General features: G+C 42.7%; 1 protein-coding gene across 1 annotated transcript in view; it reads left to right on the top strand.

Moving 5' to 3' along the window:
* The first annotated feature begins 1108 nt into the window (after positions 1–1108).
* The window catches only part of ampd1 (adenosine monophosphate deaminase 1 (isoform M)), a 39645-nt gene continuing 17284 nt past the window's right edge, over positions 1109–23469 (top strand). Inside the window, exons 1-8 of the mRNA XM_052035107.1 lie at positions 1109–1130; positions 5935–6109; positions 8760–8907; positions 9887–10052; positions 13143–13362; positions 15392–15521; positions 17508–17702; positions 23316–23447. Of these exons, the coding sequence (XP_051891067.1) occupies positions 1109–1130; positions 5935–6109; positions 8760–8907; positions 9887–10052; positions 13143–13362; positions 15392–15521; positions 17508–17702; positions 23316–23447 (1188 nt within the window). The remainder of the gene's footprint in view (positions 1131–5934; positions 6110–8759; positions 8908–9886; positions 10053–13142; positions 13363–15391; positions 15522–17507; positions 17703–23315; positions 23448–23469) is intronic.

Genomic DNA, 23469 nt, shown 5'->3' with positions numbered 1-23469 from the left:
ATTGGGGACCGTGGAGCATTCAGAGGAAATCCACAGTCACAGGGAGAACATGCAAACTTTTAAGTTTTAAATTTTAAGGAAGCTGGGGACAGGATAGTGGATCGAAGTTTCCAGTTTGCGGGTATCACTTTGAATGAGTGACAGAAAGCGACTTATCTGACAGGAAACAGTTTAGCTGTGTTCTATTTTTTCCATCTAAGTACAAGCCAATGGCATCAAGTAGTAGCAACTGGTGTACTGGAATGATAAAATGGGAGAATGGGTGATAGTAAATGTCATCATAAGCCTCAATGGGTTGTCTCCCCCCATTTGCCTTGAAGTAGTTGCAGACAATCAAAAAGGATAGAAAAATATGTTCCAGAGCACGTCATGTGTGTAATGAAATCTATTCCCCACACACAGCAAAATTCCACAAACTGCTGATGGGTGAAGCACAAATTGTTGGCTATTGGGTTAGGAGGAACCCCCTGAATTTCCTTGACAATATTCCAATGATATCCTATTGTGTCCACTATTAAGCTTGCTTCCACCAAGCGTGCATGCAGTGCTAATCATTAGAACTATAACTCCATGCCATCCGAGAAAACCAGTCCCAGGATTGGAGAAGAAAGCCTCAGTTTAACATCTCATCCGAGAGGTAGCAGCTGGTAATACACTGATGTAAATACTGAAAGCACTGACTGGTTAGACGCATCTGTGGAGAGAGAACTGGAGTAAGCAGTTTGGGCCTTTGACCTTTCATCTGAATGAAATGTCTTGCTATAGCCAAGCCCTAATTTTGAAAGACTTTTTTTTTGTTCAGTGCATAATTGTATAATGTGCATACGTCTGAGAAAAAACAATAAAAATATTTTATTTTAAAATTCATCAGTGTAACCCAATAACCATACTGTACAGCAAATCTATCAAATAGCATTCACACGCAAAGGTTCTCCTCCAGAAATAGCTATGTGTATAAATACTTCCAGCCTTTTATAGGAGATGACCAGACAAGATCAAGCAGCGCTGAGTACAGACCAAACACTGTGTGAGAGGCTCCATTTGACACACAGTCACCCGGCTCTGCAATCTACCACAGGTGGAAGCCACTACAACTCTATTAGCCAAGATGTCTAAGCAGAAGGAATCAGGTAGGAAGTATCCTCAACTATTCCAAGCAAATCCATTCCACCTTCTGATGTAAGGCAATACTTCAGTTGGGCTGAACAGTTATATACACATAAATGCAAAATATTCATACCTCTTTCATGCTTAGAGTTTGGCTACTGTAATAGCAGATGGTCCAAGGGTACTCTCTCTCCGATGGAGTGGATCACAAGAGACCAGTAGCAGGAGAAGTAAAAAACTGCAGCCTTTTTATTGCAGATTTGATTGCTGGTGTGAGTTTTTACTAAGTCACTTTATCTCTCAAACTGACAGTTTGAAGGCTAAAGTTGTGAAAAATTTGTCTTCACAACAGAAATTTTGGAAAGTTTCATTAAGAATTATTAAGGGCTGTCCCTTTCATCAGGGAAACACAGTGTCTCTTTAATGTGCCAGCAGATCAGATGGAAACAGAGAATAAAAGCATCTGTTATCTATTGTTATTTGATATAAAGATTCAAGTTTCACCCTGGAACTTTCTTGTCAACATGCATTTAATGTTAAAGAGAATATCATTTCCAACCTATCCTATCTGACAGTGTAGATGAACATTATGGGACATTTCACAGGATTCTTTGTTGCCTTCCATGCTTCCTTTACAGGAACTAGGAATCTAATGTACTTTAAGAATACACACTTTTTTCTATGTAATGTTGAACTGTAAATTTGGTTTCCTGGTGATGTGTATTGAAGTAATGATTTAATTGCACATAGCAAAACCATATACACATGCTGACCAAACCATGACTCTGGATGGTGTGATCATCAATCCATATAGCTAAGTATTAGGTTCTACACAGAAATAGGAGGAGGCTTCAGTGCACGCATGAATGTGCTGTACGATACCACGTAATCTTATAGATTCTTTAATGAGACAGTGATTAGTTTGTAGATGAGGTTTAGTCTGTAGCTGAACTGGTAGATGAACAATTAGTTTCAGATGAACTGCCTTAATGAGTACTGGCATTTACTAAGTAATTGGTTACTGTGTCTGAAACAAAATATGGTTCATATAAATTGAAGGGACTTTTGGTCTTGATGTAGTCCTAAGAACAGGGGATCCTGCAGATAAAGTTGAGGGGGAGGGGTGTGTGGGGTTGAGAAGAGGAGAGGGGTTAATCTTCAGTGGATTAATGGCACCACAGAGCTCTAGGTAGAAGCTTCAGGAGAGGGGCAGAGTAATAGATGGAATTGAACCAAGATACAGAAGGGAAAGAATGGAACTTAAAGCTTTCCACGTCAGCTCCTTGATCCTGGCGGAGACCAAACATTAAAGAAAGCAGGGGAAGCAGCAGAGAATCCTGTGGAATTTCCCATAAGTTTCATCCACACTGTCAGACAGGCCTGGTTGGAAATTGTATTCTCTTTAGCATCAAATTCACGTTGACAAGAGAGGGTCCTGGACGAAACTTGGACGTTTATATCAAATAACAACAGATAACAGGTGCTTTTATCCTCTGTTTGTATTTGATCTGCTGGAACATATGAAGAGAAGCTGTATTACCCTGATGTGAGGAACAGCCCTTAATAATTCTTAATGAAACATTCCAAAATGTGTGCTGTTAAGGCAAATTTTTCACAACTACAGTCTTCAAACTGTCACTTTTCAACCAGCTTTACAGATAAAACGGTGTTCTTTGTTCTCGTTCCCTATCATTTGAATAAGAAGACATTCAACAGTCATGCCATCAAGTGTGAATATAATTTTAGTTCATGAGCGAACAAGGCTGACAAGTTCCTTTACAAGTCATGGAGTGACTGGCGTTTCTAACAGTCTGGTCACATTAAGACCTGTCAATATTTGTATTTGCAGAAGTGGGAAAATAAGCTTAAAGTCAAACAATTGCCATCAGCATGCAAAGGAGAGGACGTGGCAGAGAATGTTCACATGTCAATTGCTCTACAAATAAAACCCACCCTGTTTGAAGGTGTGGGTCAATCTGATGGGACATTCGACAGGATTCTTTACAGAAATTACAGAGTGCCACAGAAGTCTGCCCATCATCCACAAGTCATCTCCAACCCGATGGCACGAACATCAGTTTCTCTAACTTCCGGTAACCACTCCCCTCTGTCCCCTTTTTTCCTTTATTCCCATCAGCCCCATCACCTCTTTCCCCTCCCCTGCCCCCTCGATCTGCCATCACCCTCACCTTCATCCCACTGGTTCCCCTCCTCACCTCCTCCCCTTTATTCCACGGTCCACTGTCCTCCCCTATCAGATTCCATCTTCTTCAGCCCTTTGTCACTTCCACCCATCACCTCCCAGCTTCTCACATCACTCCCACTCTCCCCCCTCCCTCAGCTGCCTATCAACCCCCTCACACCTGGATCCACCTATCACCCACCAGCTCTTGCTCCACCCCTTCCCGCCCCCCCACCCCCACCATTTTGGTATCCCCCTCTTTCTTTCCAGCCCTGATGAAGGGTCTCGACCCGAAACGTCGACTATCCATTTCCCTCCATAGATGCTGCCTGACCTGCTGACTTCCTCCAGCATTCTGTGTGTTCCTCCAGACTTCCAACCTCCTGTGTCTACAGGATTCCTCGTTGCTTTCTCTGCTTCTTTGACCATTTGTGGAGGTAATGATGTTACCTCAGCTGACTTGGAAAATTTCAAGTTCCAATCTTTCCTTCTGCATCTTGGTTCAATTGTTCATGTGTTCTCATAAAGCTTCCATCTGTGGCTTTATGTGTCATTTCCATAAATTGAAATTACCAAGGAATTCTAAATGCTTATCCTTATTTATAGAACTGAAACAAGATTCATTGCGGCTCTGTGTAAACAGACGATTGGAGGTTTCCCACACGCATCAAACATAGATTAAGCATTAACAGAGTCACTAAGTATTTTACAAAGTGTATTAATAAATAAAGCACATATCCACTCCTACCACAGGCTGTCACCCTGTCTGAGGGGCAGAAAGCTGCACCACCCTTGATATCATTATGATTGCTCTCCTCAAAGCTGAAGCTACAGAGATAGGGTCCATCAGTGCACATGGTTGGATAGGGTAGGGGTCTGCTTGAGTTTAAAATTAAAACCTGATCAACCATGACCAATGCCTGAGCTCTTGTACTTTGCAAAACTGACCCAACCCAAACCCAACAGGTCAGGGAGCCAGGCGCACACAAATGTCCACAGCTGCTGATTTAACAAAGAAAGCTCTTTGTCCTACTGCTACACCTGCCCGGCTCCCCCACATCTTTTCAAAGTACTAATAAGTCAATGTTTCAAAATCTTTTGAAAGCAAACTAGTAAGTTCCCTTTCCCAAGCCAAATCCTGAAATTGTCTGACCTCTAATGCACAGATTGTTATATCATGCAATGGAAATGCAAAAAAAAAGCAGATGTTGTAAATCTGGAACAGAAACAGAAGATTCCCAGGGGAAACAGAGGATTCCCAGCAGAAAATGTGGCAATTGTGGAGAGAGAAACAGACTTAGTGTTCCAGGTCAATGACCTTCTGATGAAAGATTGTTAACCTATATAGTGTTAACTCTATTCCTCTCTTCCAGTTGCTGTTTTACCCGCTGAGTGTTTCCAACTTTTCTATTTTTGTTACATAACTTTGTTGGAAAGTTCCCACACTGGGAAATTCCATGACATTTACAAACTAGAAGTGAACTTACAGCTGCAAGATAAAAGTTATCCCACTGTGGTAGGAGGGTAAGCAGAGCCTTTCCTCACCATCCAGGAGCTCTGATCAAATGACCCATCCCACAAGATCCAATCTGTTTCTTGTTTCATGCCTTCACAAGAGGTGGGGGCAGTGATTGACCCAGAAGAGTGGGGTGAGGAAGAGGCTGGATCTTACCACCAACTGTAATAGACAAAGATAGGAGAGCTGGACCTGCGAACCAATAAGAGGAAGTGGGGGTGGGGATTGGGCCTGAGGAACAGTAGGAGGAGGTAGAGACTGGAGGATTAGACTGAAGGATCTACAGGAGGATTGATGCTAGATTTCTTCCTCTTCAGCTGCTTCTTGGCTAAAGTGGCTTTCTCTTTTGTGGTAGAGGAGAGGGTGCAGCTGGCTCTTGGAAGCAGAGAGACTGGGACCCTGATTGGCAGGGGCCCAGGCATTAATCTGCATCTGCTTCTGCAACTTCCTTTGATCACATATCCTGGCTTGCCCACTTCCACATCTTGACTGTTTTCCAATTCCCATTAAACCATTACTGGCATAGTCTTCAGCTACTGTGAACCTACCCTCTGCAGCTTCATAACTAAACTACCATCAATATCATATGTTTTCTTGAAACCTCTTGGGTTTCACTATAACTTAAGCTACCCTATTACATCTGTAGGTTCTTCTTGGTGCCTCATAAGGCATGTAAACAAGATAGAGCTCTTTAACCAAACATCCTCTATTGATGGTGACCAACACCCAATTAACATCAGTGACCAATGCAACAATGTGTTAAAAGTCCTACCACATGCTACATATCATTCTTAAAAAGGTATACACATTTCATTTATACCACATTTTTCAATTCTGCTTACTACTGCTGCTTGGCAAATTCACCTCAGCGTTAACTAGTTTGGGAGAATTCAGTATATTAATAAAAATATTATTCAGAGGAATCATAATTCTACAAGACAGTTTTTCCCTTTGCTAAAAGTTACCCAAGTCCAATTGTACTTGAGTATGGGTCGACAACAACAAAAACACCACACATCTAGCATCTGTACCTAAATCTTAGTCTGTGGGTTTTTTGTTTCTATTATAAATATTCTGCTTGATTAAACCTCCTCACTCATTTATGTTACCACGTGACTTTCCTTTCTAGGATTAGATGAAAAAGCACGGATCTTAGCTGAGAAAGTCTTCGCACATGATGCTAAAGATGAAGATGAAAGAGATGAGATCTCTCCATTTGACATGGCAGATGACTGTCCGATTGGGCAACATGAAATGCAGGACAACTTAATTGACAGAAAGTCAAAGGAATCCATTGAGAAGAGGTACCAAAATACAAAGGTTGAATTACAAAACATCTTGCATTTATGTAGCTATCCTTTCTAATGTAGAAAGACACCTCAAAGGAATTAACAAGAACATTACCAAGTATAACTTTGGCCAAGAGCCACAGAAGGGATTTCAGGACTCATGAATAAACCTTGATTGAAAAAGGTGAGTTTAGAGAGGGAATTCCAAAGGTTAGGAATTTGACAGACAAAAGTGTGGCAGCAAGTGGTGAAGTGATTAAAATCAAACAATGGCCAAGGTGCCAAATCAGAGGAACATGGAGGTCTTGAAATTTTGGAAGACTGGAAGCAGTTATAGAATAAGGAGGGTATTGGTATTGGTATTGGTTTATTATTGTCACTTGCACCGAGGTACAGTGAAATGCTTGTCTTGCATACCGGTCGTACAGGTCAATTCATTACACAGTGCAGTTACATTGAGTTAGTACAGAATGCATTGATGTAGTACAGGTAAAAACAATAACAGTACAGAGTAAAGTGTCACAGCTACAGAGAAAGTGCAGTGCAATAAGGTGCAAGGTCACAACAAGGTAGATGGTGAGGTCATAGTCCATCTCATTGTATAAGGGAACCATTCAACAGTCTTATCACAGTGGGGTAGAAGCTGTCCTTAAGTCTGGTGGTACGTGCCCTCAGGCTTCTGTATCTTCTACCCGATGGAAGAGGAGGGACAAGGTTCATTGATTAATTTGTAAAATAGGTGTTTTAAAGCTGATATATTATTAGTCTAGGAACCTTTTAAGCTCAGTAGCTACAGGGGTGAACAGGACTAGGTGCAAGTTAAGAGTTGGGCTTTGGAGATATGGATGTCCACATTTATACAGGGTGATACAATGTTAGCCTGATGAGCACTGGTGTGGATGATGGCTTCAAGTGGAGAGGAGTTCAGGTAGAGTCAGAATTAGTGATGTTACAAAGGTGAAAGTGAACAATCTTTACAGTCAGATGGAAGTGTCATCAGAAGCTCAGACACAACACTGAGGTTATGAAGATTCTGATTCAGGCTAATGCCTGAAAGAGTAGTTAAGGAACAAGGTATGTAGCAGGGATGAAAGACAATTGCTTTTATTTTTCCGATATTAGGACAACACTCTACAGTTTGTAGAACTGTTGATTTGACACTGGAGAAAGGGAATGTACAGGGAATTCATGGGCAATGGACATCAGAACCTCTTGGTCAAAGTTGTACAGTGGAATATTAGAAAGGTAACAATACAGCTGGGAAATTAATACGTATTTATAGTATAGATTATTCAGTTACTTTCATGTATTTGGTTATTAGTAATTGTTTTATTAATCATTGACATCTTTCTCCCTCCACAGAAGGGGATTAGATTAGCTACAAAAAGTGAAACAAGAATGAATCTAGCTAGCATGTTTACCTTCTAATCTAGTTCTTGAGCTGAATGCTAGTAGACTATAAGACTTATCATTTGATTTTCACCTTCTTGTCTTCCCATCTCTTTGTCCGCATGGATTGAGATGGGAATCGTGGGTCACACTATCTTCCTAATGCATGACGAAACGTATTAGGAAGTGAAGAAGAAAGATACTTGGGGTGTCCTTAAGAACTCTGAAAGCTCTACAAAGTGAACCTACGTAATAATGTGGGGAAATATAGCATCAATTCACTCACATGCTTCAAGTATTCAAATGGGGCAAATAAAAAGAAATGTCCTTATCTTGGAGGTTGCAGGTTAAATGTTTGACTCTGTTTTTTAAACTTTGACTCATGTCCTTTGATCTGTCATAAATATCTGAACACTGTTGTGCTGCATCATTGCCTGTTGTTGAAAAATAACTTGCACCTCAATGGTCTGGATTTAGAGTTAACCTGAACCAGGGGAATCCCTTTCCCAATTCTCACTCACTTGGATTGGACTAAGGGCACCATCTCCTCCTGGGGTTAAATCCCACAAGTTTCACTGAATCATTCTTCCTGTCTGAGGCCACACTCTTTTCCTTACTCAATACCTCGGGATCAAGGATGACTTACTTCCCTTCCAGCTCTGTGGATTCTGAGGTGGCTCGTGTAGGAACTTCAGGTTCTTCTGCAAGTGGGGCAGGCTGACAAGCTGGGTAGATGGTAGTTTGCATGGTTGAATGCTTCCTTCACCACTTAGACAATACATGGACTCAATAACATCCCAATAGCTCCTTCTCCATTTTATGCAGTCAGGGGCCAGAGATTCCCAAGAGGTAATGGGGATATTGCATTTTTTCAAGGAGGCTTTAAGCACATTTTTTCCTCTGTGCACCTGGTAATCTCTTGGCATGACAGAGCTTGGAACAGAATACAATTTCAATAACAGGACTTACCCAATTCCATCTCCAACCATGGTCCATCCCAGCCTTTCCAACAGACTGGATAGTCTATGAAGCACTGTCTAGGGTAGTCATAGAATCGCAGAGATATGGAGCATGAAGAAAACACGATTACAATGAACGTCACTAGGAATTTAACATTAAGCAGCCTTAGTCTCACGGTTTCAAGCTGTAGCTGGCAGCTCATGTACCAAGTGAGCCAGCAGGCTCGAGGTTTTGCTGATGCTGGAGATCTGTTTCAAAACCAAGACGCGGTCTTTGCTTTAATTAACACGCATTCTGGACTGTGTTGTTACATTAGGAAGAAGATAAGAACAAAGACCATCGAAGCATCAGTGCCAATTGTCCACATACAACAGACTGAGTCAGCCATTCAGATGATGGAGCCATCATACGCAGATGTACCTGATTTCCAGAGAGTCTCCATCACTGGAGACTACGCGTCAGGGGTAAGGTTAACTCTACAGTATTGAATGAAGCTTTGCACGAAGTGCTATTTCTACCCAGATCTTTGCCTTAGAGACATAGACAGAAATGGGCAATCTGAAACAATGATTACAGTGTCTGTGGAACTCAGCAGGTTAATTATAGGAGAAACATTCTTAGCTTCACGGAGTTAACTAGGAGGGAGCAGAATAACGAGTCAAATGTGAGCTTTTCAAGCAACTGATATTCCAAATTGGTTTATTGACAACACACCTTGTAAGTCTCAAAAGGACTTCAGTGTGGTTGATGCAAATAAAATTTCCAAAATGATAAAATAAGTGAGGACAGCTAGACACTTGATATTCCAATGAAGAATGATTGATCCAAGATGTTAACTCTTTCCCTTTCCGCAGCTACTGAATACCCCTCAACACTTCTGTTTTTCTTTTATATTTTATATTCAACTGTCTATAGTCGAGTTTAACACTGGATGTGAGGAAAGTTGAGGAGGAGGGGTTAGTGGCTGGGACGATCTATTTTGCGAGGACAGAGGGAGGGTACTTTGAGGAATGGATGAATGACAGCAGTTTTGCAAGGGAGGTGAAGGAACTATTTACCATTTCAGTCAAGAAGGGAAGTTAGATGGTGGGCAGTTTTAGTGACTGGGGCTGAGAGAGTAGGAGGTGAGTCTCCTGGACTATATTTGTGCACTGGTGAACTATCCCAGCTTCTCTCGTCTCTCTGCATAGCCAAAGTCCTTTCATCACCTGTATCATCTAAGTAAGTCTTATTACAAACTCTCCAGAGGCTTAAATCCAATGATTACTGCCCAGCTGGCCAAGGTATGCTGGTCACTGTATTCTACATGGCTTCACATGGGAACCAGATTGGATTGATATGAGATGGGGGGATGATATGGGATGTAGGACAGCTGGAGAGATTCAGAGAGAGGAGGAACTCTAAAACCACTCTGAGTTTGATTGTTTCTCTGCTTATGAACAGGTAACCTTGGAAGATTTTGAGCTTGCCTGCAAGGGTCTGTATCGAGCTTTGACCATTCGGGAAAAATACATGCGGCTTTCGTTTCAAAGGTTCTTCAGAACCACTTCCCGCTTCCTGCGAATTATGGAACGTGAACAGTGGAAAGAGGAGGATGAAGTGCACCCAGGTAAGGAGATATGAATGAGGACAAGAACACCCACTCATCACATGGGCATGCACAGTAGTGAGCGGTTAGCGTGACGCTATTACAGCGCCAGCGACCCGGGTTCAATTCCCGCCGCTGCCTGTGAGGCGTTTGTACGTTCTCCCTGTGTCTGCGTGGGCTCCTCCGGATGCTCCGGTTTCCTTCCACATTCCAAAGACGTACGGGTTAGGAAGTTGTGGGCACGCTATGTTGGTGCCGGAAGTGTGGCGACACTTGCGGGCTGCCCCCAGAACACTCTATGCAAAGATGCATTTCACTGTGTGTTTCGATGTACATGTGACTAATAAAGATATCTTATCTTGTACCCTACACCACTTAGGTCCAGTTTAAGAGTCATGGAGTCATAGAGTCGTACAGCATGGAAACAGGCCCACAGGCTGACCAGTGGGCACCCACCTGTACCAGTCCCCACGTCCAGCAGTTGGCCTGTAGCCTTCCTTGCCCAGACGATCTGTGCTCATCTAGACACTTGTTAACTGCTGTCAGTGACTCTGCTTCAACCTTTCTCTCCGACAGTGTATTCCTGGTACTCACAACTCTCTGGTGAAAAAGGTCCCCCGCAAATCCCCCCTCAATCTCTTACCCTTTATCCTAACTGGTCTAACAATTTTTATTTATCTCTCCACCAAACCCAAACTTTGCACTACTTGCAGATTAAGATCTAATTATTTTCCATTTGATTGTCTGAATCATACTGTGCTGCATTTTTAATACCGAGACTGAAAATACAGGGAGAGTACATGAGATACTCAAGAACTAGTGATTAGATAAGATAAGATATCTTTATTAGTCGCATGTACATCGAAACACACAGTGAAATGCATCTTTTGCGCAGGGTGTTCTGAGGGCAGCCCACAAGTGTCGCCATGCTTCCGGTGCCAGCATAGCATGCCCACATCTTCCTAACCCATACGTCTTTGGAATGTGGGAGGAAACCAGAGCACCTGGAGGAAACCCATGCAGACACGGGGAGAATGTACAAACTCCTTCCAGACAGTAGCTGGATTTGAACCCGGGTCGCTGACGCTGTAAAGCGTTACGTTAACCGCTACACTACCATGCGAGAAGGGATCCTTATCAGGAAATTACATCGTTTCAAAACACTTGGAAAGAATTGGCATACCAGTTTAAAAGAAGGCTAATAAAGACTAAGGAAGTATTCCTTGTAATACGGTGCTATTTATCAAATATAATTGGATTGTGGTAAAGAGTGCTGAAGTGAATTAAGGCTTATAATAATCTTTAGCTCAGTAGTTAAATAGCACCTGTGTAACAGCGAGTCTGAGAGGGAGGTATGGAATATTGCAGTATTTAATGAAGTTACATTTTGATGGTAGGCTGGTCCAGGAGGTTATGACACAAGAGATGCAGGGAGAGCTGGCTGGTTAGATCCAAAATTTGGCTTGGTGGTAGGACACAGAAGGATACTTTTCTGAGTGGAAATTTGTGACCAGGGGTGTACCACAAGGATTGGTGCTGGGACGTTTGCTGTTTGTGATATGTATTAATGACTTGAATGTGAATGTAGGAAGTGTGATTAGTAAGTTTGCAGATGACACAAAAGTTGATGGTGGTGCGGACAGTAAAGGAGGTTGCCTCAGGCTACAGCAGAACACAGATCAGATGGGAAGCTGGGTGGAGCAATGGCAGGTGGAATTTAATCCAAAGAAGTGCAAGGTGATGAATTTTGGGAAGCCAAATAGGAATAGGACATATACAGTAAATGATAGGGTGCTAAGGAATGTGGATAAACAGAGGGACCTTGGGGTCCAAGTCTGTAGTTCCCTGGAAGTAGCAACACAGGTAGATAGGGTGATGAGGAAGGCATATGGCGTGATTGCCTTCATCAATCAGGACACAGAATATAAAAGCTGTGAGATTATGTTGCAACTTTATGATACACTGATTAGATTGCACTGGAGTATTGTGTGCAGTTCTGGTTGCCCCACTGTAGGGAGGATGTGATTGAGCTGGAGAGGGTGCAGAGGAGATTCACCAGGCTGTTGCCTGGATTGGAGGACTTTAGTTATGGGGAGAGATTGGATAGGCTGGGCTTGTTTTCCCTGGAACGAAGGAGGCTGACTGAGGGGTGACCTGACAGAGGTATATAAAATCATAAGAGGCAGAAATAGGATAGATAGAATCTTTTTCCCTTGATAGGGATAACAAAAAACAAGAGGGCACAGGTTTAAGGTGGGAAGAAGGGGTTTTAGGGGATCAAAGGGGAAGGGTTTTTACACAGAGAGTGACTGATATTTGGAACACGCTGCCAGAGAAGCTGGTGGAATCAGATGCAATCACTACACTTAAGAGACATTTAGACAGGCACTTAAATAGGAAAGGGATCAAAGAATACCAACCTAATGCTGGCAAATGGGATCAGTGCAGGTGGACAAAATTGTCGGCATAGACGTGGTGGGCCGAAGGGCCCATTTCTGTGCTGTACCTCTACTTCTGTGAGGGGCAGTGCTACTTTCTGCTGATAGGTGGCAGAACATTCCCATTTTTCTGTTATTATTTCAGCTTTCCAAAGTTACAGACTTTCTTTCTGTCTCTGTTTTACTCTCTCGTTTGATGCAAAGTTCACTTGATCCATATGTAGAATGCAATAGAGGTAATTTTGTCCTGTCACCAAAAAAGCAATTCAAATAGCTGGAAAAGAATAAGTTAGAATAGCACATGACATGATAAATTTGATTCCAAAGCATCAAGGATGCAAGGAGGTGGAATGGAGACACAAGAGACTGAAGATGTAGGAATCTAGAGCAAAAAAAAAGCTACTAAAAGAACTCAGTGGGTCAAACAGCATCTGTGGAGGCAAAGTAGGTGGGCTCAAAGGGCCCCTTTCTGTGCTGTACGATTCTGTGTTGTAGCCCAGGAGGGAGAAAGAGTGGAAAGTCAAAGGATCAATCATTGTAGTCACTAGAATAAAAGAAAAAGTCAAAGAGGTTGGATGTTTGAATATGTTCCTTAAAATAAGTGTGATAATCCACCAGAAAAGCGTTTCTTCTACCTATGTTATTGAGGTACTTTCATTTATTTTTATTTCAGTGTATACTCCACAGCTAAAGCCTGGAGAAGATCCCTTTAATCCCAAGGATCTGCCTGAAAACCTTGGATATGTGTGTAAGATGAAAGATGGTGTGGTCTATGTTTATGCCAATAACGAATCTGTCAAGAGGAATGAACCCAAAGACTTGCCCTACCCAGATCTGCCCACCTTCATAGATGACATGAATTTTCTAATTGCACTGATCGCTCAGGGGCCTGTGTAAGTTATGACAATTGTTTTATGCTTAGCATTGAAATAATAGAAAATTAATGCTCCTAATGATCCATTAACTCAATGCATCATTGAACCACACCAGACCAGGTCAGTCCCAGGTTTAAACCTTATTATATTCTACTCGCGATAATTGATATGAGTACCCCTTTTCTTAGAAAAATTATCTGGCGCGCGCGCGCGTGTGTGTGTGTGTGTGTGTGTGTTTGTATGTGACTGTGTGTTTGTGTTTATATGTGTCTGTGTGTGTATGTGTTTGTGTGTGTTTTTGTGTGTGTGTCTGTGTGTCGGTGTGTGTCTATTTGTGTGTTTGTGTCTGCATATGTGTGTGTCTGTGTGTGTGTTTGTATATGTGTGTGTCTCTGTGTCTGTGTATGTGTGTGTAGTTTGTGTGCCAAGGAGGGAGAATATCAACGCACATCTCCACTGTCGAGCCCCTTAAGGCTTTGTACATTTCAGTGAAATCACCGCACATTCTTCTAAGCTCACTAATGTACAGGCCTAGTCTGCTTAACCTCTCCTCATGTTACTCCACCATCCTATGGATCGACCTGATGAACCTTTGTTGCAATCCCACTGTTGCAAGTATATCCTTCCTCAGATAGAGAGCTCAGACCAACAGTCCAGGTGCAGTCTTACCAGGGACCTACATAATTGGAGTATGATGTCTCTGTTCTTGTCAACCTGTACTCATTGCCTTTCATATTGCTTGCTGAACCTGCATATGAAGTGCAGGTCACAACTTTTAGTGATTCATATACAAGGATACCCGGGTGCCTCTGTACACCAATACCTTTCAACTTCTCATATATTAATAAAGTGTTCTGCTTCTCTATTTGTTCTACCAAAGAGCAAGAGCGCACATCTTCCCACATTATGTTCCATCCACCATGTCCTTGCCCTTGTACATAATCTGCCTGTATTCCCTGAAGCCTCTCCACATCCTTCTCACTAACCCACACTGTCACCTGGTTGTGTGCAGAATGATGAATGAATCACATGTATTAATACCTTCAGGAAATTACTGAGTGAGTGGGAGACACAATAAGCTGTGTGACTCATTGAAGGCCTTAAAGACTTTGTTCCCCTTTCACATGTTCCTCATCATGGAATCAGCTGAACTGGAGCGAACCAGCCTACTTCAGTGAACATCCAATTTCAGGAGAGGGACTGGACTTGGGCAAATCATTCAACAAGTGGGGAGAGAGAAACAGAGTTGAAGAGAGAGGAGAGAGAAAAACAGGGAGAGAAAAAGAGAGAGAAAGAAAGAGAAAAAGGGAAAGAGAGAGAGAGACAAAGAGATAAGGAGAGAGAGTGAAAGAGAGAAAAAGAGAGAGAAGAAGAGAAAGAGAGAGAGAGATAAAGAAAAATAAAGAGAAAAAGACAAGAGTGAGAGAGCAAAAGAGAGAGAAAGAGAAGGGAAAGAGAGAGAGAGAGAGAGAGAATGATAGAATGATTGCAATTGAGCAAACTCCCACTCTATGCTAACAAGTATATTGTATTCAGAATAGAAAACCTGCAGGGTGGAGGTGTGAATCCGCAGAATAACTCACACAATGTTGAGTTAATTTAGTGCTTCATGCTGCCAATGGAGGGCCAGGCTCTCAGGGATTATAGCTGGTGGAAGGATTATAAGACTATGGTTCCAATTCACAGACCCGTGCTCCTTCGTCCGTGGTTTCTCATAAGGACAGGAATTAAAACTTTCATTTCTATGCCATTCCTTTTGCATCTTTGGGGTGTTCTGAAGTGCCTTTATGTGAATTTTGGAGTGCGTTCACTTTCATGTGTATGTTGCCAAAGTGCAGTGAGCAAAGTGTTGCATGTGACTGATGATGAACAGCCCAACAATCTGCTTCTGTAGAGGGGTGAATAGTTAACAGGTCCTGTTCAACTCTTGGCTCTTCTTCAGATACTGTCAATGTATGTGGGCAGAATCATCCACATTGTGTGTAATAATGAAACTAGTCTTGTAAGTTGAAAATAAAGTTCCTTTCCATGTTTTATTTTTGTTTAGAAAGACATATGCTCACCGTCGCTTAAAATTCCTTAATTCTAAGTTCAACCTGCATGAAATGCTGAATGACATGGAAGAGATAAAAGAATTGAAGATTAATCCTCATCGAGATTTCTACAATGTCAGAAAGGTAAAGCACCAGTCTCTTTTTCCTGCTGGTACACAGGTACCTCCACGCACTGCTCTTCCTGGGTTATATTTACCAGGTCTACTTGAACTTCTCAGCCTCACTCATTGGTCCATACAATACTTGTCAGCAGACCAACTGATCCACTCATTGATTTCTGAACCTCCCTCCCCTCCCCAGTGATCAATATTTCCCAGCTCCAATGATAGTTCCTTTTTTTTCCAGGTAAGGCAGCAGTGCTTTTTCCATTTAAGCTTGTGCTCTTTCAATTTAATATGCTATCTTTGTCAATGTTGGGGAAACTAAATGGAGAATGGTTGACCTCCCTGCAAAATGGTTCTCTGGCACTTTAATTCTCTGTCCTACACTCACTCCGCTTTCCCTGACCCCAGGTTCCAATCTTGTTCCCTTGCAGTCCGATAAAAGCTCAAAGGACAGCACCTCACCTTCTGACCAGGCACATTACAGCCTTCCAGTCTCAACATTGAGTTCAATATTTCGAAAAAGAGCTTTTCCAGCACTTCCCATTTCTATTTCAGATTTCACCGATCCACAGTAATTTTCTGCAGTAATTTCAGGTAATGATTCTGATTCTCTCACTTACATTTTCTCCAGACTGGCCTTTGTCTCGTTCCTTGTCTCACTACCGCTCTATCTTGCCTTGCACCATCGCCCTCTCTGTCACTTAATCCTTGTCATTTCAGCCTGCCTTTTGTGCTATCACGGGTCTTTCCTTTGTTATCTTCTCTCTCCACCTCTTCCTCTGGATCTTAAAACTGTTGGCAGGTTTTAATGATAGGTCATTGATCTGAAAGATTAACATTGTTTCTCTCACTGCAGGTGCTGCCTGATTGCTGAGTATCTCCAGCATTTTCTGCTTTTATTTCGGATTTCCAGCATCTGCAGAATTTTGATTTTTTGTACATTGTTATTAACAATGAATGGCCCTTGAATGTGTCACAGAATCTAACCCGACTACCTTGAGATACCTTGAAACCATTCACCCACACAGTGCATGTTCTGGTAAACCTGTCAAAGTGTTTAACTATTGGTCTCCAGTACACTTCCATTTCTCTCAAAATCTAAAGGATTTGAAACTCAAGATTGGTGACACTGAACCTTTTGGCTAATCCATCATTTTCCTATCTCCTTTGAAATAAAAAGAGAAAACAATGGAAATATACAGCAGGTCAGGCAGCATCTGTGGAGAGAGAAAAGGAGTTAATGTTACAGGTTGATGACCTTACAGCAGAACAGGGCACTTCCAACACAAACTGGAAAGGCTGGTTATCTGAAATCGGTGAATTCAATGTTAAGACTTTACAATGAATTCAACAATTTCAGATTTCTAGCCTTTCAGCAGAAATGATCTGTTCTGCTGAAAGGTCATCAATCTGTAAGGGTCATCAATCTGTAACGTTCTGTCTCCCCATGGGCTGCATGACCTGAAGAGCATTCCCACCAGTTTTATTTCAGACTTCCAGCATCTGGAACACTTTGTGTCTCCCAGTTCCTACATTGTTTGTTTGTACTCTTTCTTATTCTCTGTTCTTATTCATCCTCCTCTATTTCACCTTCTCCACACAGATCAGCTGTGATTACCAAGTCTTCACTGCCCTTTCTCAGTCAACATCACCACCATTGTGCCATTCAGCCTCTCTTGGTCTCCACCCCCACCCCCACCCCACCCCACCTGCCCCCCCCATCACTGACTTTTCCTCACCCCTCCGACTCCTCTGCAGCTTAAAACTTACTTGATTTCTAACTTTTCTCATTTCCGATAAATGGTCATGGATCTGAAACATTAGCTTGATATCACTCTCCACAGATGCTGTCTGACCTGCTGAGTATTTTCAGCATTTTCTTTTTTAATTTCAAGTTTACAGCATCAGTTTTTATCTCACAGTTTCGAATCTAGTAGCCGAGTCGTAGCCTGAGTATCGTAAGAGAAAGTCTAAGAAAGGTCCACCTTCACTTTCTGTCCCTCAGGTTGATACCCACATCCACGCAGCAGCCTGCATGAATCAGAAGCACCTCCTGCGCTTTATAAAGAAGACTTCTATGCTGGATTCAGATCGTGTTGTCTGGAGCACCAAGGACACGAAGCTAACTCTGAAAGAACTCTTCACTAAGTTGAAGTTGAATGCCTATGACCTAACAGTTGATTCCTTGGACGTGCACGCAGTAAGTATTTGGCTACATTTGAGATACTTTCACCAGAAAGCTGTGTTTGAAGGAAGGGCAGGTTGGCGGTAGGTCCACAATGTGTCTGGCCATTTTCCTTGGTGCACTCTCTCTCTGTGAATGAATCGCCTGTTTCTGTGCTCTAACCCAGGCAACATCCTGGTGAATCTCTTCAGCACCCTCTCCAGTGCAATCATGCACTTCCTATTGTGTGGTGACTAGAACTGCACACATTACTCCACCGATGACCTAACCAATGTTTCATAAAGCTGTACCCTAATTTCCTTGCTCTTATACTCTGTATCACCTTATTTACTTGTGCCACCACATTCAGGAATCCTTACACTTGTACACGGAGGTCCCTCTTTTCATCAATATTTCCAAGAACCTCATTATTCATCGTGTATGTCATTAGGCCCTGGGGATTTATCCACCTTTAAGCTCACTGAAACCATAAAACCTTATACATAGGAGCAGAATGAGGCCATTCAGCCCATCGAGTCTGCTCCGCCATTCGATCATGGCTGATTTAATTTTCCCCCTCAACCCCATTCTCCTGCCTTCTCCCCGTAACCTTTGACACCCTTACTAATCAGGACCACTTTAAATATACCCAATGACTTGGCCTCCACAGCCATCTGTGGCAATGAATTCCATAAGTTCACCACCCTCTGGCTAAAGAAATTCCTCCTCATCTCTGTTCTAAAGTGGTCCTTTTATTCTGAGGTTGTGCCCTCTGGTCCTAGACTCTCTCACTACTGGAAACATCCTCTCCATGTATCCAAGCCTTTCAATATTCAATAGGTTTCAATGAAATCCCCCCCTCATCCATCTAAACTCCAGCGAGTACAGGACCAGAGCCACCAAACGCTCCTCATACATTAACCCTTTCATCCTCTGGACCCTCTCCAATGCTAGCACATCCTTCCTTAGATATGGGGCCCAAGACTGTTCACAATAGTCCAAATGTGGTCATATAAAGCTTCAGCATTACATCTTGTTTTTATATTCTAGTCCTCTTGAAATTAATGTGAACATTGCATTTGCCTCCTTTTACCTTTTACCTTATCTTTTTTAATGATAACATGTTCCAAAATATCTGTCTCTCTCCCCGGTTTTCAAGCTACAATGTCTTTCTTACTGAATTCAGATGAGAAGTATTCATTTGAGACCTGACCTATGTCCTCTCGGTCCACACACAGATTGCTAATTTGGTCCCTAATGGGCCTTACTCTTTCTTTGATTACCCACGTACCATTAATGTACTTATAAAAAGCTTTAGTATTTTCCTTAATTCTGCCTGTCAGTGATATTTCATGGCCCCTCTTTGCCCTACCGATCTCTTTTATAAACATCCCTCCCATATAAACGCACTTTCTACACTCTTGAAGGACCTCCCATTTTCAGTTCTCCAAACCAGTCATGTGTTTATTTTTTTTCCCTTTATCCAGCCCTCAGTGTTTCTTGAAATCCAGGGTTCCCTAGATTTGCTGCCACTTTCTTTCATTCCTGCGGGAACACATCGACCCTGAGCTCTCACTCTTTCACATTTAAATGCTTCCCGCTTGTGGGTTGTGGACCTACCTGCAAGTAGCTGCTCCCAGTCTACTTCTGCCAGGATCTATATTCTGATATTAAAACCAGCCCATTCCCCAATCCAGGACCTTAATTTCAGGACCATCCCCATCCCTTTCCATAAGCACCTTGAAACTTACAGACTTATGGTCACTGTCTCCAAAATGCTTTCATGTGACACTACAGCCACTTGGCAGGCTACATTTCCTAAGATTAGGTCTTGTACAGTCTCTTCTCTAGAACAAAACCAGAATACTGGAAGAACTCAGTAGGTCAAGCAGCATCTGTGGAGGTAAAAGGTGTAGCTCGACGTTTCGGGTTGACGCCCTACATCAGGGAGTAGGAAAGATTGCCGGTATATAGCAGTGTGTAGGGGGTTTGGGACACAGGCTGGTGGAACCAGATGGGGAGGAGATGATGGCCAGATGGAACCACATGGGGAATGGGACGGGTGGGGCAGAGGCTGGTAGGTACAAGGTGGAAGCAGATGGGGAGGGGACGATGGAACCAGGTGGGATGAGGGCACGGAGGTAATGAACAAAGGGAGAAGAAAACGAGGTGGACAGACGAGTGTGTGCAGGAGGAGGGCGCTAGGGGTACGGGTTATCTGAAATTGGAAAATTCAATGTTCATACCTTCTGCATTTGGCCTCTCCGCTGCAATGGAGAAGGCCAAGGACAGACAAGTCGGTGCGTGAGTGGGAAGGCGAGTTAAAATGGAGGTTCAAGATGGCTCCCCAAAACGGTCATCTAATCTACAGCTGGTTTCACCAATGTAGAGGGGGCCACATCACGAGCTCCCAATGCAGTAGACCAGGTTGGAAGGGGTGCAGGTGAACATCTGCCTCACTCTGAAGGCCTGTGAAGGTCCCTAGATGGTGGAGAGGTGGGGGGGGGGGGGAGGTGAAGGGACGGGTGTTGCACCTCCTTTGGTCGCAGGGGAAAGTGCCAGGGAGTGGGGAGAGGTGGGTGGAGAGGTTTGAGCAGACCAAAGAGACCCAAAGAGAGTGGGTCCCTGCAGAAAGTGGAAAGTGGGGGAGAGGGGAAGATGTGACTGGTGGTGGGATCCCATTTTCCACTTGGGTAGCTTACAGCCCAATGGTATGAATAGTGAATGTTCCAAATTCAGGTAAACCCACCTCCCCTTCCCCTAGTGTTCTCCTCCCACACTCACTCACCTGTCCACCTCTCCCCACCTGCTTCCATCCTGCCCATCATCTCCTCACATGCTTCCACCTATCACCTCCCAGCCCCTGTCCCATACTGCTAAATTCTTCTGATCTTCCCTGTTCCCTCTCAGTCCTGATGCAGGGTCTCAACCTGAAATGTCACCTTACACCTTTTACCTCCACGGGTGTTGCTTGACCCGCTGAGTTTTTCCGGCGTTCTGTTTTCCTGCATCTATCGTCTCTTATGTCCACTGTTCCCTGCTCTGTTTGGACTATCTATGTGGTAGCTCAAAAGGCTCTGCTGGATGCACTAAAAATTCTACCTCCTCTTGGTCCTTCTTATTAAAAGGTTCCAAGTTAATATTAGGGAAGTTAAAATCTCCTATTACTCCTACATCTTTCTGTCCAGATGCTGCTCCTGTATCTCATGCTGACAGGAAACCAGAAGTATATAACCTGCAAAGCAATTACCCCCTTTGTATTCCTAATTTCTACCTGCAGTAGCCCTGGAAGCAGGTTCACTTGTCTGAGGGTTGTTCTGTCATGAAATTGGTATTGGTATTGGTTTATTATTGTCACTTGTACCGAGGTACAATGAAAAACTTGTCTTGTATACCGACCGTACAGGCCAATTCATTACACAGTGCAGTTACGTTGAGTTAGTACAGAGTGCATTGATATAGTACAGGTAAAAACAATAACAGTACAGAGTGAAGTGTCACAGCTACAGAGAAAGTGCAGTGCAATAAGGTGCAAGGTCACAACAAGGTAGATTGTGAGATCAGAGTCCATCTCATTGTATAAGGAACTGTTCAATAGTCTTATCACAATGGGATAGAAGCTGTCCTTGAGCCTGGCGGTATGTGCCCTCAGCCTCCTGTATCTTTTGCCTGATGGAAGAGGAGAGAAGAGAGAATGATTCGGGTGGGTGGGGTCTTTGATTATGCTGGCTGCTTCACCAAGGCAGTGAGAGGTAAAGACAGAGTCCAAGGAGGGGAGGCTGAACAGCTAAAGAAGTTGCATCTGTATCCTTTAGAGTTTAGAAGAATGAGGGCTGATTTTATTGAAACATATAAGACCTTAAAGGACATGACAGCATAGACGTAGAGGTGTTTCTACTAGTGGGAGTCTGAAACAAGAGGGTTGTCGTTACAAGATAAGAGGGGAGATCATTTAAAGCCGAGGAACATCAGAATTTTTCTTGCAGATGGTAGTGAATCTCTGGAATTCTGTACTTCTGAGGATTGTGGAGATTGGATCATTGTGCGCAGTTATAGAGGAAACAGAGGGCTTTTGTGAACTGCCATAGAAGATGAGTTGAGGCCTGTGGCAGACCAGCCATGATCATAGTGAATGGCAGGGCAGGCTTGAGGGGGCTGGTGGCTTACTCCTAATTTTCTTTTGTTATTGTGTTCTTCTTGTGAGATAACAGAAGGACTGTGATAATTGAACAGAACTGTGATACAACAGTAGGATGGTAATACAGTGGGAGGAACATGATATAATAATTGGGCAATGACATAAAAACTGGACTGTGAAGTAATGTAAGATAAGATAAGTTGTCTTTATTAGTCACTTGTACACCGAAACACACAGTGAAATGCATCTTTTTGCATCGAGTGTTCTGGGGACAGCCTGCAAGTGTCGCCACGCTTCCGGCGCCAACATAGCATGGCCACAACTTCCTAACCCGTACGTCTTTGGAATGTGGGAGGAAACCGGAGCACCTGGAGGAATCCCATGCAGGCACGGGGAGAACGTACAAACTTCTTACAGACAGTGGCCGGAATTGAACCTGAGTCGCTGGCGCTGTTAAGCGTTACACTTACTGCTACACTACCGTGCCTGCCCATGAACTGAGTTCAAGTTCAAGTTGTATATGCTGTAGGTTTTCTTTGTTTCTATGTTTATTGTCATAGGCATACACAGGGTACAAATGCCATTAAAAATATCTTTTTGCAGCAGCAGCACAGTACACACAAACACAAGTTAACATAAACTTAATTTAACATAAATTATACATAACTTACACGACAAAACAAACAACGAAATAAACATAATGACATGAGTGCAAATTGAGAGAGGGAAAAAGAGGTATAGTCTGAGGTAGTGTTATATCATTTTCTATATGACAATTTTGTTTTACTACATATTATTCCAGGGTTTGCAGCAATGTTTAGAGAAATGAAGTCCACCAACTGTTAATTTTTTCAGTGAAAGCTGTGAACCAGAGAAACAAAAGCTGGATGAGCTGATTGGGTCAGGAAGCATCTTTGGAGAAACAGGTGACATTTAACTTCAGAGGCCTTCCTATTAGCCTGGGACACATTCCTGGAGCTTGATGATAAAATAGGTGCACTCTTTATGACTAATTCAGTTACGAACACATTGTATTGTTTAAATGTGGCTAGAAGTTAAGAATCTCTAACAAGTTTAGGTGAAAGGCCAAGAACTGTAAGAAGAAATAATAAAACAATAGTCCTTTCAGTGGTGAATTAAGTAGATTGAGATCTCTGAGAGTAAAGTAGATTCTGGACGGATCCGAGAGCCTTAAAAGAGTCAATAAGGATAGGCATATATAACAACTGTTTATTACAAAATTAGGTTGGCATTCAGATTCAACAGACTAGATTTTGGGCTGGGGTTGTTTAAAGAACCAGAATTGAGATGGCATGACTTAAATATATCCAAACTGCTCATATCAGCCAAATGAACATAATGCTGTAAAAATCTAACCTGCAAACTGACCCAGTAAGGGATGACCAGTAAATATCTGCTTTGCAAATGACATGTACATCCTAAGAATGGATAAAACTATACGAGCATGAGTATGTACAGAAACCAACCTGTCCAAAATTATATTTATTCAGGGCCGACAGACTTTCCAGCGTTTTGATAAGTTCAATGCCAAGTACAACCCAATGGGTGCCAGTGAACTCCGTGACCTTTATCTGAAAACAGAGAATGCCATAGAAGGAGAATACTTTGCTCACATCATCAAGGTATGTGGTGTCTTATTTAGTT

The sequence above is a fragment of the Pristis pectinata genome, chromosome 20 (genome assembly GCF_009764475.1).
Source record: "Pristis pectinata isolate sPriPec2 chromosome 20, sPriPec2.1.pri, whole genome shotgun sequence".
NCBI classification, from domain to species: Eukaryota; Metazoa; Chordata; class Chondrichthyes; order Rhinopristiformes; family Pristidae; genus Pristis; species Pristis pectinata.
Note: the sequence above shows the minus strand (reverse complement) of the source record. Positions and strands in the feature narration are given on the sequence as shown.